The 16,130-nt window shown below is 40.6% G+C and overlaps 1 protein-coding gene across 5 annotated transcripts in view; it reads left to right on the top strand.

Annotated features, from left to right (window-relative positions):
• The window catches only part of EPG5 (ectopic P-granules 5 autophagy tethering factor), a 71,648-nt gene that overhangs the window by 23,029 nt on the left and 32,489 nt on the right, over positions 1-16,130 (top strand). For all 5 annotated transcript variants that reach the window (XM_054185056.1, XM_054185054.1, XM_054185053.1 and 2 more), the window contains 14 exons: positions 817-957; positions 1,693-1,837; positions 2,697-2,894; positions 3,422-3,532; positions 4,353-4,472; positions 6,118-6,284; positions 6,492-6,719; positions 8,570-8,693; positions 9,605-9,746; positions 10,797-10,968; positions 11,903-12,065; positions 12,666-12,808; positions 14,356-14,512; positions 15,340-15,534. In XM_054185056.1, coding sequence (XP_054041031.1) covers positions 817-957; positions 1,693-1,837; positions 2,697-2,894; positions 3,422-3,532; positions 4,353-4,472; positions 6,118-6,284; positions 6,492-6,719; positions 8,570-8,693; positions 9,605-9,746; positions 10,797-10,968; positions 11,903-12,065; positions 12,666-12,808; positions 14,356-14,512; positions 15,340-15,534 — 2,206 coding nt within the window. The remainder of the gene's footprint in view (positions 1-816; positions 958-1,692; positions 1,838-2,696; positions 2,895-3,421; positions 3,533-4,352; positions 4,473-6,117; positions 6,285-6,491; positions 6,720-8,569; positions 8,694-9,604; positions 9,747-10,796; positions 10,969-11,902; positions 12,066-12,665; positions 12,809-14,355; positions 14,513-15,339; positions 15,535-16,130) is intronic.

Raw genomic sequence — 16,130 nt, 5'->3', positions numbered from 1 at the left:
TTAAGGATGGAATGAAAAACAAGGAACCTCTTTACTTCTGAGTGTTTTTTCCATCCCACCCACCCCCACCCCCCAAAACTCTCTGTCCTTACAAAGAACTACTTGATATCTGTCTCCTATCTAAACAAGTGATATTTATCACACACAAAAATTCACGGACAGATATGTTAAGGGGCAGAAGAAACAAAGTGCTGTACCGTATGCTAGTGACTTAATACAATATTTCATTTTCATGACCTCAGAGCATACACAAGGTTAACGTTTTACGTATTTTCCTAATGTGCGACAGTTCTCAGCAAAACCTGATGCAGAATAATGTACTAAGTAAGTTGCTGCTGGTGAGTTTTCTGGACAATAAAAGTAGGGTTCATCTCAGCTGACTGCAACCATCTAAGTACCTACTGTAAGGAAACTGCCTGAGCTCCATCTATAGGTAGTGAAGAAAGATGTTCAGAGCATCATCCGTCCTCAGGAGACATCGGAGGTATATAATGTGAAACTCCCTCTGTTTGCTAGGTTAGGCAAGAACCTTGATCTTTAAATGGAATGAAACTTGATGAAGACCCGCATCTTCAGTGACTTTTGGAAGCCGGGACAGAAACCCTGGAAGGGCTTGAGAAACTTACCAAATCTGTCCACGATTGAGTAACTTCTACAGCTGAATATAAAAGTGTGGATTTAGCTGTTTAGGATTTCAAAGATTAAGTGTAAAGACGTGAATGTCTTTACATATGAGTTCACAAAAAAAAATAATCAGCATGTGTCCCTTTCTACTGATAGTCAATATGTTTTTCCTTATTTATTTTGTTTTGACAGTATTGAGAAGTTCTGTGCTGAAGGGATCCCTCTTTTGGGTGTACTCATCCATTCTAGATACCTGAGAACAGTGGTCCATGTGCTGGATAAAATTTTACCCTTCTTTTACTCTTGCCAGTATTATCTCCTGAAGAATGAACAGTAAGCATTATATGTTTCTAATACGCTTATTGATAAAGAGCAATATGAAAGTTAATCTTGACCGTTAAATTTATCAGGCGTCATTCTGGGTTTTGCATCCAGTGAGAATGTGACGCAGATGATGGGGAAATAGGTCTGGCTTATTTACCGAGTTACTCTGGGATTGGCTACGGTTGAGGAAGTTGTAGAGGTGTCTCCTGCTGACCTCACGTGTACAGTCGTCACTGATGCTGCTGCTGTGCCACAGAAGTGGTCTTCAGACAGCGCTATTGACAAGTAGCTGTTGTGTTTAGATGAGCGAGAAAGACAAGCAGGCAGTACTATTTAGCTGTGTTCTTACTGGGAAGTTGAGCAGCTGGGAGTGTACTCGAGTGCTGGACCTCCGTGTCTGTCCTGGTAAATTAGTAATGTGGTCCCTGGGGTGCTTCTGGCTCGGACCACCTGGCAGTCTCCCAAACAATTCCTGGACTAGATTTGGGGGCTGATGTGGATCAAGACCTGTATTCAGTCCTGATGGGCCGCCTGGAGTTTGTCTGCTGTGAATTGCTCATGCTGTACCTATGATACAGTTAGCGTGGAGCAACTAGATCTGCACCGTGGTTGTGAATGAAAAGCCTTCTATTTAAGTGTCAGCCGGTGCTGTTGAGCTGACTTTGAATTGTCTAGAAGCAGGTTTTCTGTATATTACACTGTACAAGAAACTTTAGAATTAATTTAATTTGTTAACATCCCTAGGTTTTTATCTTACGTCCAGCTGTTCCTTCATCTGGATAGTGGAGTCCCTCAAGGCATGACCCAGCAGGTTACCCATAAAGTAACACAGCATTTAACAGGGGTGAGCTATGGAGAAAATGTTAAGCTGCTCAGTAGTATGATACAGGTAAGAAGATTATTTAAAAAAAAAAAAACGGGAGGGAAGATTTTTAAAAACAAGTAGACTTTTTTGACTGAGTTTAGCCCTTAAGGTTAGACAGGATACTCAGTCTGGCAGCTCTGCAGCCACAGAGTACCCTGCGTCAAGCAAACCCAACAAATCATTGGGTTTGGTTTCCTGAAATGTTTCTGCTTAAATTTTCCTAAAGCTGGCAATGCATGTGACACTGGACATAACAATATGTGCCTTCCAGACTTCTTGGAAAATGGATTTTTTTTTTTTTTTTAATACCAGGTCAAAACTCTGCCTAAAAAGGAAATAGGATACACAGCACTTCTTTCTTGCTTGTGTTAGTTGAGGAATGTAGCAGATACACTAATGTTTGAAAGCTTTGCTTTTGACCATTGATTTATGGCTATGCTGTGAAAAAATGTTCCTGTGTTAGGAAACTAGTATTTTTTCCAAGTGCAGAGAGGTCAGGAACCAAGGCTCACTAAGACTAGAGAGGGAGATAAGGACTAAAAGGAAGCATACCTACTCTGGGAAGTCCTTCTGCAGGAACAGCAGGCTGTGCTTCAGAAATAGGTGCCATTTATGCCTGCAGGCCACAGGGGTCCAACTTAACGGCTTTTGTGTCTTGTTTTTGCCGATTGCGCAAGATGCTCCATTTTCCAGGTGGCAGAATCTCCTTTGGAGGTTGGAGGTGACAAAGCTGTTTTTACATAGCCACAGAGAGCATCATTGTAAATTATTTATTTTAAGGATAGGCCCACAGTCTTACGCAAATTAAACAGTTCTTCAGTTAATTCTTAAGCTTTAATTGAAGCGGCAATCTCTTGAATAATTTTACCCTTTAATTTGTCAGACCCACATTTTTCTGAGTGACCAGCCGAACGGAGTGGGGCCGGCTGCAGTACTGGAGTTCTGGGTTCAGGTCCTCACCAGCCAGCAGCTGTGGCATAGGGACCGGGCAACACTCTTCTTGCTGGACGACTTATGTAGAGCTGCTTTTCAGTACAGTCAAGAAGACTGTGTACAAAAGGTGCTTTACCAGCAACACAAGGTAAATGGGTGTGGTATAATGGTGTGGCTGTTGAGTAAATGGTCAGTTCACGTGTTGCTCATTCTAATTTTAATGTGAATATGTCTTCCTGAAATGAAACAAGAATGGTCATGATCATGAGTGGTAATGGGGTTATCTGATTTGTTTCTGAGCAGATTAATGAAATGTCTGATATTTTAAGGATAAAAATAATAATTAAAACCTATTTGAAACACGTTTCATTCGTGTGAGTTCTACCGTAGTATTTTAGTCTTTGCATTTCAAATGTTCGGTAATGTGTTTAGAACAAAAATAGAGTTTCCTCTCCTGAAAAAACAGACACTGTCACAATAACAGAATCTTTTCACTGAAAAAGAAGTAAAGTACAAGCAGACATTGCAGTGGTGCCTGGCTGAACTAAGGTTGGGAAGTAGCAACATGAGGCAGAAAGGAACCTGGATGAAGGTGGAGCGACATACCTGTAGCTTGCAAATCATCTGTTACACTGCTTACAAAACAAACCCCAAATGTGTTGTGTTTCCTTGCAGAATGCTTTGGGCTATCATTGTGACAAAGGTCTGCTGTCTTCTCTTGTCAGCTGGATTGTGGCAGGCAACGTGACACCCTCCTTTGTTGAGGGCAATGCCAGTTCCTCTCAGGTAAGTGGTATGATGGTGTTGGGGGAACAACCCTGGGATAAGCAATATACAGGTGCCTAGGTTTGTTTTTCTTCCTGCTTTCGCAGTTCTTTGCAGATTTTCTCGTGTTCCGATTTTCTTTCTGTCCCAGTGTTTGTGAGTCTTCTTGTGATCAAATCCTAATTCAGTTTAAGAAAACGCTGTGGGTTTATTACACTAAAAGGAACGTGGACATTTTGCACAGAGAGAGCTTGTCTGATCTGTGTTCAAGAATTTATATAATAGGATTCATTAGTTAAGATTTATTTTAATCTTCAATTGCTCTAGATATATTTCATGAGAGAAAATACGTAAAACCTGACTTCTCTGTCAGATCAATCTTTATCAGATAAATATTTTGAATACTAGTTGCTTTCTCTCTGCTTAAACAAGTTCAAAGAAAAGCAAAAAGAAAAAAAAAACAACAAAAAACCCCCCAAAAAACCCCCAAAAAAACCCAAACAAAAAACCTGCAGTGCCCCAACTGGAGATATGTGCAGGTGGCAGAGGGGAGATCTTATTTTACTGGTTTTGAGTAGGTTGTTTCCTCCTCTGTGGATAAATCTGTCGCTTGTCCTTGGTTTCCCCCTTCGTTCCCATGATTGTACAAAATACAAAGGGGAATTTTGGAGGTTGATAAGGATGAAACTGGTTTTCATATCTTATTGAGATATGATACTACTTTTGCAACTTTGTTATGAGAATCTGGAAAAGATGCATTCCTCTTAAGAAAACCGAAAGCTTCCTGATTTTACCCCTGCCATGTTGTTATCAATATTTCTGTTATTACTGTGTTGTGCAGGTCTGGTTTTCATGGGTGGTGTTAAATATGGAGTCCATATTTGAAGAAGATTCACAGCTTCGCAGAGTTGTGGAGAGGGAGTTGGTTATTAATGCTTTAACTCCTGATCAAGCTTTGAAGGTAAGAGAACTGTTCATCTGCTTTTTAGAGAGGACTACTGGAGAAAAGTGTTCTCTAGTGTCGTTTAGTTTTTCTCTCATGTACTTTTTCTTACCAAGACAAAAGCATAACTAATGCTTTATATGATTGGCTTTCCAGGAGAGAATGCACCACAAGGAAATTTTCCTTTACATTTTGAGTTGAATGTTTAAAAACTACCATGCAAATGTCTGTGTTTTAATATACCACTATTTACAGAAAACTTCAGTCACTAATTAGTGCTCTTCATGGTTGTCCGGATTGTCTCAATGCCTCATGATCTTCAGTGGATTTATTCTATACCACTGAGATGGGGAGTGCAGATAATCTTTATTTTACAGGTGGAAAATATGTCTATATTTCAAAGAGCGTTTCTCAGATGACCTGAATTTTGCAGAAGTTTGGGCTTTACATTTCTCTGTATTTGCTGAATTGTTTTCCAAGACTTTCAGAGCAGTTTAGGTCTTTCCCTGAACAAGACACTTAGCCAGGTGTGCTTTAAGCCATGTTGCAGCATTTTCCAGGTTCTTTGCCCAAATTCATTTAGAAATTCTGGAATGAAGCAAGTGGAAACCAAAGCAATCCAGTCTCGAAGTGTAACTTTTGGCCTCTCCTTCATCTCAGCTGTTTCAGTGTGTTTTAATGAAGAAGGTAGTCTAGAAGCTTTATGAAAATAGGCTTGCTTTGGCTGTGTGCAGACTGGTATGTGTCTTGCATCCTTGGAGGCTAGTCTAGAGAACATTTTTTGCCTTGGCTTGCATGTCTTGATTTACGTGGAAAACACTGAGATAGCACGTGGAGAGTGTGTGGAAATGGGCGCTGAGGGTTCCTAAGGTCCAGTGTGGGGAATGAGGTGGTGCCAGGGTCTGCGCTGAGATGTGGGAACTCAGAAAAGCCTCCCGTTCCCCTGCTTCGGAGTCCGTGTGAGCTTGGTGTGTGACTGTAATGATTTAGTGGGTCCATGGAGCAGCGGTCTGTGTTGCTAATACAGAGTGCTGCTGCTTGTACGTTGCGTTGCCTGTGTTCTGCTTTTGCAAAAAGAGAAATAATTTATTTTTTCCTTCTCTATTCTTTCATCATGTTGGTTTTACTTTAGACTGTAGATTTTCAATAGTGCTGCATAGTCTGGAAAAAGTGAAAAGTGGTTGCAGGGTGTAGGATTCTGTGTCCTCACGTGGCTTAAGACTGTTGTTTTTGCTGGTTGGAACTTGCTTGTGTGCTTCACTGCCACTGCTTTGTTCTGCAACACCACCAGTCTTACGGATGCCTAAAACAGGAACACCTGCCTCTGTGAGGAAGATCAGTAATTAAGTGTAATTAACATCAGTGGCCCACGTGTTGGCCTTGCATCATGCTAGCCGGTCTGTTCATGCTATTTCTTTTTTTTTTTTTTTTTTTTTTTTTTTAAGCATCAGAGGTGTAGCACTGCTCTTTAACAGCTGCCCAGCACAACTGTGAGCTGGGCGGCTCTTCCACCAAGACCTGTAACACATGTGTGAATGTTTCAGAAGTTTTCTTCTCTGTAATTGCTGAATTTTCACACTGTGCTAATGTGTTGGGTTAAGCTGTGACAGCCTGTTACAGGGAGCTGCAGTGGAACACTTGTCTGAAAATGCTCTTTTTACAGAAAGCACAAACACAGCTGAAGCTGCCCATCGTACCTTCCCTTCAGAGGCTCATGATTTACCGCTGGGCTCACCAGGCCCTTGCTACTCCTGCTGATCACCCTCTCATGCCACTAATCTGGCAGAAATTCTTCCTCCTTTACCTTCACCGACCAGGACCGCAATATGGGTGAGTCTGATCATAAGAGTTCTAGCAGAATAGCAAGCACGAAGAAGTCTGCACCACAAGCGAGATTGGATTAGTAAGTGGCTCACACTAAGACTGTATCCAAAAGCAGTGAGTACTAGCAACTTCTCTCAAGAGTCAATTTGTTTGCAGAGATCCTGATTTGACACTTGCAACAAGACTTTATTGTGCTTTTTTGTTCATTTTTAGATTACCTGTAGATGGCTGTATTGGAAGACTTTTTTTCCAAAGTGCAGCTCATACTAGCTTACTGAATGAAATGAAGCAGCGCTTAATAGAGGTAGCGGACTTCCACCATGCTGCCAGTAAAGCACTGAGAGTGGAGACTCCCGCAGAGGGCAGCGAGAGATCACCAGAGAAGGCGAGCTGCTCGTCAGGTTACCTGACTTCACCAGAACTGCATAAGGAACTTGTCAGGTAAAAAAAAAAAACCTGCCCCGTTCAATCTTACTCAGTGCAACCACCTGAGCAGCTACTAGAGCACAGCCTTAGTTGTGGGAGACATGAAGGGATGTGACCCTTGGCTGACGTAAATGTACCACAGGCGCTTTGTGGATGTGGTGGCGAAATCCGTTCCTCTGTTGATACAACTTGTTTTGTTTGAGGGCATGCTGATTTTACTACTAAAAATAAAACGTTGTTGATAGAATTGTGCTTAGGGGACAACTTTGCTTTTAATTAATTACATCCCCATAGTGGTAAAATATTTGTTGTTTAGATATACCTGCTACTGCTATGTACATTACCAGCTATACATGTAAAGTGCTATTTTGTGTGTATACGCATCTGTTTGTCACAGACTAGGGCCCAAACTTAAGTCTGAATAAGATTACATCTTCAGGGAATTTACTGCATATTTCAGCACATGATTTAATTAGTGCAGTTTACCCAGTTGTCCTGCTAAAGTTGAGCTGTGACAAGTGTGTGCTGTGCCAGCTGCAAAGTTCGATGTGTCTTTAGAAAAATGTCAGCACAAGACCGTCTCCTTGTGTTGGAGTAGGGTGAGGAGATGTGCATGATCAGTTGCTGCAACTCAGCTGACGAATGCTCATTTTTGGAAGAGGTGGTAATGTCTAAGAGCCACATATCTCACGCACACTGGAACTGATGTAATACACCATTAAGAAATCCGTGGTTCTCTGATATAGAGACTTTTGGTTTGAGAGGTCTACCTTAAGAAATATTTGCAGTATTGCGGTATCTTGGTTTTTCCTAGAAACTATAGTTTGAAGAATTATTTGAGGAGAGAGCTCCTTGTTCAGGGGGTTTCAGCATACAGGATCTGAGCTTCTTTTAAGTGCTTCCCCCCCATCAATCAATAGACATTGTACAAACAAACAGGGGAGCTCATAAATCCTCCTTGGTCATATATGAAAAACAATCCAGAGGTTGCTCACTGGGTGGAACTTGATTAATACCTTGTCAGCCTTTCATTTCAAAGGAGTTCCCCACTCCAACACAAAACCGGACTGCTCTACAGCCAAGTAGATCTTACGCTCAGGAAGTTTAATGACCACCTAGGCAGGAGGGAAAATGCTGGTACAGTTCATAAGGGCTGACTCTTAGAACTAGACTGCTTTAATTTTTTCACCAATGACACTGATACAGAAAACAGGAGTTTGCTAGTGATGTTTAATGCCACAGTGCAAAGATTTAATGATATTCTAGTTCTGCCTCAGGAAAGGTTGGATGATGCAATTATAAAAAGGGTACCCCTCAGTAGAGTGATGTTGGTTGAAGAATGAAGTATGCTTATGTTAAAGTACAGTGTTAGCGGAGAAAGAAATGGGAATAAACTAGCCATAGATTTGAGTCTGACAAGAAATTAAAAAATGTAACTTGGGTGCAAGCTTTTAGAGCAGGCATTCTAGAGAATTCATGGAGTGAGAAGCCAAACTTGCTCAGGCATACTCTTTTCTTCTTCATTGGTCTTTTTGAATTTGTCAATATGATTCCCTGACGTAAGAGACACTTCCAGTCTTGGGTCATGTTTGCTTATTTGCATAAATGTTTTCCTTTTCAAAATTTGTGCTGTTACTCTTGGTTATTGCCCTTCATATTTTTCTAAATAGCTTCTTTCCACTACTGATCTTGGAACTGACACTTAGTACGCTAGTCACAAATCATCTGAAACATCTACGTTTTGAGTTGTGTCACCTTGAGGCATAATTTGTTGCCTTAACTCTAAACCCCAGAAAGAGACTGCTGTGTAGTACGTGCTATGCATACAATTCACGTTGATTTGCTTTTCTCCTTTTTCTCCTCAGGCTTTGTAATGTTTTTATTTTGTGGTTGGAAGAAGAGAGTTTCCATAAAGGAGACACATACATTCCTTCTCTACCGAAGCAATATGATGCACATAGACTTGCTAAAGTCATGCAGAATCAACAGGTGAAGTGCTAATGACACTGGTAATCTGGGATCCAGAATTCACTTCACTTGTTAAAATGAGTCCTCTAAAGTAGTGAGAGATGTTGTGTCGCTGGTCTTTAATATGTCTACAGCACATATGATACCTTCACAGCTCTCACTTTTTTCCTAGAAATCCTGTGCTATCCCAAACTGCCTTCCTTTATTTAACAAGGACTTGTGAGTAGATTTCTTGCATATCTTAATGAGAACACAGTCCTTATTCTGTGCTGTTCAATAATTATTTTTGTGTTCTAGGGTAATTTTAGAGAATTATTGAAGTTGGAACTTTAAATGACAAAAAACTGGAAGCCAAAATCTGCTCATGTTAGTAGTCTGTAATATGTCGGATTCAAATAGAAGTTAGTGAGTGGGAGATGTATATTATTCTGTCCAGTAAGCCTAAGGAGTTATTACAGTTAAAACATCTGCAAGAGGGAGATTTTTGGAAGGGCATTTCCTTGTGCCTGCTTTATTTTTATTCCTCCAGTGCATGTGACTACTGGAAATGCAGCTTGCCTTATCCTGATTGCAGCTAATCATGGCATGATGTTTTGGATATCACGGTTTCCTCTGTGTTCCTTTTTTAGGAATTGAGTTTTAATAATCTGTACCCTTTATCTCTAATTTGTTAGAAATTGTACTGTGTTCATGTCAGATTTCTTCTGTAAATGTCATCAGTGGTTTTCGGTGGCTTATCTGTTTATGTGATAAAAATTCTGCAGCTTTTTTTCTTCAGTTTAGATGTTCTTTCCTAGTAATATTTTCCTACAACTTAAACTGCAGAGTCTAGTTTTTTTTACCTTATTTTGGTTCCCCCAGCTGCTAGGATAGGTGCACGGTATATGGTACTGACCAAAATGGGAATGATAATTTAATTTTTTGTGCTTTAGGATTTGTGGATGGAGTATGTCAATGCTGAGCTCATAGACCATGAGTTTCAGGAAGCTCTAAACCTTTGGCTGCAGGTTCAGCTTGAATCACATACAACCTGTGTTTCCACAGGGCAAACGGATTTCACCAGCCCTCTATCAGGTAGGAGATAAGAATATTTGTTAATAAAACTAGATCAGAAAGAATTGTGAGCATGTTGAAGCCTTGGTTTCTTTAGGAACATAATGAAGTCTGTGAATAAAGATGTTAATGCAGTTTGTTTTCTATGGGTATAGTATTTTGTTTGAAGTTTTCATGGTGTACTCACTACGATGCCCGTGTGAGAGGCTAACATCAATGTTTTTGGTTTAGTTTGCCACATCACAGACTAGCAGGTGATGTTGTGCCTAGAGCTTCATGGGTGAGCTCCCCAAAGATTCCTCTGCACAGAGCATGCTCCAGACAGGCTGAGTCTTCCTGAAGTGTAGATAGAGAGCTGCAAGCAAAGGCAAAAACCGCTGTAACTGGAAACACAAAGGTTGTCTCCTCCCAGTGCCTTTCCCTGGAATTCTGGCATGGTGAAAGGGTTGTTCTAGCACAGGAGGGGAGAATAGTCATGGTGGGTATTTTAAGGATGTGGTGAGATTGGATTTTTTTGGAGGCTGATTGAAAAAGGGGAGGGAGGCAATAGAAGGAAATTGAAATGGTTTCATAGGCGAATTGGCATTGTTCGGGCAAAGAAACTGAGCAGGAATCAGCAGGAGGATAGAGCTGACCTGGAGAGAAGTTGTACTTTGGGGAGGAATTGGAGCTGACAAGACTAGAGACAAAGATGAATTTAGCTTAGCAGCCTGGGTCTGGGAGCCTCTGTCAGATGAGGGGAATAAATGGGGTGATAAGAGGAAAACTGGAAGAGTAGAAGGTAGAAGTGGCTGGGGGAAACAAGGAAAGCAATGTGACCTTGGATCTCAATGTTGTGTGGTGCAGCTGGTCATGAAGATTAGCTGTCGGAAATAAACTTTGTCAACAAAAATAGGAAGATTAGTGAAGTGATTTTTTTTTTCTATTATTATTTTTATAAAAGAGAGGAATCCTGAGATCCTGAGAAATGTTTGCCTGGTGGTAAAAAATGTTTCATGCAAAAAAAAGTGGTTTTGTCCAGTCTCCCCTCAACTTGTTGTTGACAAAACTTGCTTCTGCTTTCTTTCCTAGCCAAAGAGAGGATAATGAATAATTTGAAGAAGTTTGATACTCCCAAGCCCCTTCTTCCGCTCCAGACAATGAAAGCTCCTGTGCCAGTTATTTCCTCTGCCAGTCTAGTAAGTCAGAAGGAAGCAATTCAGCTCATGCGTATGGACCTTAACATCTTGCAGCGGCATGCCAAGTAAGACATAGCTGTTTTCCTCTGCCTCACTGGCGTGCCTAGTCTTCGGGTGCCCTTTACAGCAGCCTCATTTGTGGTGTTGGCACAAGACTGTCAGTACTCAACTTCTGCTTCTTGTCCCAGTTTTTTTTTTTTTTCCCTCAGCTATCATGTTACTATTCCACTCCTTTAAGATAAGACTAATTGTCTTTATCTAATAACTGAGATTACATCAGGTGATATCTAACTTCTATTGCTTCTTTTCTCGTTTGGCATACTTCTTAAAATAAAGCCTCTCTTTAGCCTCTATTTGTTGACAGTGAGTTAGTTAACCCCCTTGCACTAATGTAGTAGCTGAAATATGAAGCACTCCAAGAGAGAAATGTGATTGCTGGGAGTATTAGCTGTGTGAGTGAAAGAGAATTTCTGTTTTTAATATTCCTGCTAAGAGAATCCATCTGAATTATTTTCAAACACAGCTGATGAATCTATAGCTGTTCTTGCCCCGTGTAGTCATTTAATAACAATATTATAGAACAAAACAAAACTTGCTAAGCCCAAGAGAGGATGTGTCTAAACAATTCCAGCAGCAGTTTTAGGTGGTTGACTGAATCATCCCACGGTTCAGCTTTTTTTTTTTTTTTGTCTGGTGGAAAATTACGTTCCCTACAGAGGGTGATCTATTTAATTTCCTTCCGTGTTGTCATATAGAATAATTCAAAAGAACTCATGCGGACTTGAGTAGTTTTGGTCTTGTGAACCTATTTCTTTATTACTTTGAAGTGCTATTACTTTGAAGTTTTAACTCCATTTAATAACCTTTTATGTTTTCTAAGAAAGTGTCACAAGTCTTCATACAGCGCCTTAAATTGAAGTCTCATCTCTTGCTTATAAATTCTTAGTATTACTGTTTTCAGTAAAGATTTTTGTAACTTTATTACTAAATGCTTTTCAGAACTGCAGATCTCTGGGAATGTCAGCATGTTGCTCTCAATAGTGAAATCCTGGACACAGTACCTAAGCTGTATGTCAATCGGGAAGAGCAGATCACCCTCCATGTGGAGTGCCGGGGAACGTCAAATAAAAGCTGCCAGGGAGCAGCTCGACTAACAATCCAGGTTAGAGACAGGGCGTCACTTCTGTTTTGGGGCTGTTGGGCATGGATAATGAAAGTGAAATGACTGAACGGTTACAAGAATGGTAGTAGCAATTGACCAAATAAATCCATACACACGTAATAGTTACCTGAAATACCTAATACGTAATGCTCAAAAGGAGATGCAGATCAAAAGCTGAAGAATAAATTGTTGCGTAAAATTTGTTTTGCCCATCGTGTCCAATCTAAACTGCTTCCCAATGTGTGAACATAGCAATATGCTCACTGATAGGAATAGAAGCATGATAATGTTTGTAGAAATGTTCCCATGTTGCTTGGTATATGGATTCCCTTATCCCCTCTAAGTTTCAGTCCCTGTGGATTAAAAGTCTTACATAAAAGACATGAATTATGTTAGTGTGTGATAATTAAATAGGAGCGTGACCAAGGATGTGTGCTTGGGCATGATGTACTAAATCTGATCAAAACTCTCAGGGTAAAACCATCTATATTCAGAGTTCTCTTACTGGGCTCTGCTTCATTTTTACAAACAGGTGCAACATCAAAGAATTTTAGCAAAAGATAATATTCTGAAATGAATGTGTGTCTTTTTGTCATTTAGTTTGAAGGGAAACATAAAAATGAAGCAGTGAGCCAGCAGCTTCATGCTTTGTGTAAAGAAGTGAGACAACTGCAGGCAGAAGCTACGAAGCCACCTTCTCTGGGTGTTGTGGAAGCAGCAGTACATGTGGAAAATTTTATAACGTAGGTTGTTCAGACGCTGTTTTAGGTAGTGATGTTTGATATTTCTTTTTCTGTGTGTTAGAGTTAAAATGTGGAAACTGTTTGTGGGGTTTTCCTAATGCTTGTCAGCTTGGGTCATCAACAGAGCTGGAATCCTGACACCTGTTTGTTTGTGACACAGACCTCTAAAGAACAACCCTGTATTATCAGAAGAGCTAACTGCTCGTCATTCAGCCTCAAGAGGGCACACAGTATTGTTTTCTCTTTTGATTTATTGTATTCTGAATTAGAATAGCCCTTCTAACCCTGCAAAAGCACATTGAGTGATGACGGGGTAGTAAGTTAAACTTCAGGAGATGGCAAACTTGTACCACAGCTGTCCCGGCCATAGGCTAAAATGTGTGTTTCTAATAGCTCTCTCTCTAGGTTTTTCCCTGTTATAGTGCAGGGCATAGTTCTTTGATAGAGAGTTATGATTTGAAGTAGCTTTTCAATATATGAAAAAAAATTGTGCAGTGGATGAGGACTATATAATAGCAATTCTTTTACTGGGGTGAATAAATGCATTAGTCCGAGGCTGCCTTCGTCTTGAAGGCTTTCTAGACTTCATCCCAGAGATCCATTCTTCTCAATTTCCTACATTTCTGCTGGGATTCTTCTAGTGTAGTTGGTTTCCTACAGAGTGTACTCACTGTACAAGTAAAAATGTTTGGTTACTATTGCTACATGTTCTCTCTTGATCGTTAATCTGAAAAATTCTGTGGATGAGCTAGTTCTTGAGCTTAATCTGTGGAACTGCATGTTCTTCGAATGTTTTAATTCAGACTCAGTGAAGATGGGGTTTTGAGCTCAATCAAACATTTATTTGGCAAAACACAAGAAAAGATTGATTCTGTTTCAATTCTTTTACTGCTGAGCCTGTTAAGTAAAATGAAGTAAACTTTCTTGCAGTACAAATGTAGTTGAGATAGCTTAACATGATGAACACGTGATTTGAGGGAGAAATAATCTGTTGGAACTATGCTGTGAAAAATCTTCTGATGATCACTTTCTGACTCTGGTTATGGAGACTTTCTAAGGTTTGGAGGTACCCATTTCAGGCAGCAAAGTTCCTTGAGGTAGACCTGGAACAGTTCAGCCTGGATATGAGAAGGCTCAGGGCGTTCTCACCAATGTATAGAAATAGGGTGTGAAGGTGTGAGGGTGTGAAGAAGATGGAGCCAGGCTCTTTTGGCACAAACTGAGGCACAGGAGGTTCCCTCTAAACATCAGGAAACACTTTTTCACTGCGAGGGGTGAGAGAGGCTGCCCAGAGAGGTTGTAGAGTTTCCATCCTCCGAGATGCTCAAAAGCCATCTGGACATACTCCCGGGAACTATCTGTAGGTGGCCCCGCTTGAGCCAAGGGAGTTAGCCCACATGTCCTCCAGAGGTCCCTACCAGCCTCAACCATGCTTGATTATCTTGTAAACCAGAAATACCCATCTCAAGGCAATATATTGTCAAGAAACCTTTCTTTATTGACACAGATTATTTTCCATATGTAAATTTTAACTTTTTTTTTCCCAGGGCCTTAATAAATATCTACAAGGTGCAGCCTATGCCTGCAATTAAGGAAGTTGGAATTAGTTTGTTTTTTACATTAGTGGAATATGTGTGCGATGAAACTCAACGCAATCCTCCCACAAGGCAGTTCTTCACGTCCTGCATTGAGATCCTAGGCCAAGTGAGTTTATTCTCTGATTTTTGGATGCTTAATGCTTATTCCAATTGCCTGCTGATATTGGGGGTCTAATACATTCAGAAGCCTGAAAATTGACTTCTCAAGCTTCTGTCCTGTTTTTCTTTCAACTCGTTGTATGACACATACAGTCTTTAGCAGAGTTTAAGCTTGCATATAAGCAAAATAAAAACTCACATGCTCTGAGGTGCCTTCTTAGTGCTAATAAATGCTCACTGTGTTGGTTAAAAGCTAAGGTAGGATGGATTTTTGGACAGGTAACTAAAGTTTGAGTACTTACAGTGTGTAAAAGTGTTTTGGCACGTATTTTGCTGTTACCCATTACTTCCTAGCTGGTGTATATCTTGTCAGCTTCTGTATTTAGACACCTCTGTTCTACAGCCTTACAGTATTCTTTGTGTAGAAAGTTAGCCACAAGTTTGCTAGTAGAGAAAGTAAGTGCTTATTGTTGGTGGTAAAGGTTGCTGTGAGGAACACATTACATGGGTGCTGTGAGAAAAAGCATTAGCCTATGCTTTGGGTCCAGGTATTTATTTTCCTCTCTTAGATAAAATTTCCATGTGCAGCTGTCCTTAGGTGCCTTAAACAGCTGAAGTGCTTCATAGCTGTAGTTCTGTTTAGATTTTTCCCAGTGTCAGCCAGGGCTTCTGAAATCTGAATTCATTTTCTGTTGCTATCCCATCAGACAAAATGTTCTTGTCTCTACAAAAAAAGACCACAATTGTGCTTGTCTCAACAAAAAGCTGTAAGAGGTGTGTTTTCCAATAGATTCATACTGGGCCGTTTTTCTCACCATTCCCGATTTTCCTTAGGTGTTCATCAGTGGGACCAAGTCAGAGTGCAAACGTCTCCTTCAGACGATTCTGCAGAATCGAAGGCTCTGCACTCTTCTTTCTCCTTACTTCACTCCTGTTGCCTCTCCCAATGAATTTGTGACTTTGTACAAAAACGTTGTGGCCTTTCTGAGCGAGGATAACAGTGATGTTGTCTTCATGCTGCTGACAAAGGTAAAGTACTCATGAATACTGTGTCTGGCTTGTGAGTTGTTTTTGTGGGTGTTCTTTCCCTGAAGACTGTGACTTTAGGCTAAGGAAGAAAGAGGTGCCAATCTGGTACTTTAAAATAACATTGACAGTTTCCATAGATCTGTGTTGCTTATCCTGAATGGTATGTGTTGTATTTCAGCTCGAGGGGCTGGAGGCAAAAGCCAATAGGAAGCTTAAACTACCCTTTCCTAGCCCAGATAGTATGTGCTTCCTAGGGCTTACGCTTCAGTGCACTCTTACTTTTGATATGAAATTAAAGCAGGCTCTTGATGGCTTCTTCTGCCTGATGTCTGTAGAGGCATTCATCAAGTGATTTGCATATTTCTTGTTGCAGGACTGCATGATACAGTCAACCTGTTATTGTCAGTGGAGAAATTACTATTACGGACTTTCATATCACTCTGTTTCTCTTAATTAGTTACACAGAGACAGGGTTTGACAGCTGTGAATAGCAGGCAGTCTGTTTTGGGCATGACTGAGTGGCAATGATCAGCATTGTCCCTGCTGACCTTGGTCTGAACAGATGGCCTCGAGCCTACAAGAGCTTTGCACCTCCA

Source organism: Rissa tridactyla, chromosome Z (genome assembly GCF_028500815.1).
Source record: "Rissa tridactyla isolate bRisTri1 chromosome Z, bRisTri1.patW.cur.20221130, whole genome shotgun sequence".
Taxonomy (NCBI): Eukaryota; Metazoa; Chordata; class Aves; order Charadriiformes; family Laridae; genus Rissa; species Rissa tridactyla.
This window is presented reverse-complemented; position numbering and strand designations above follow the sequence as displayed.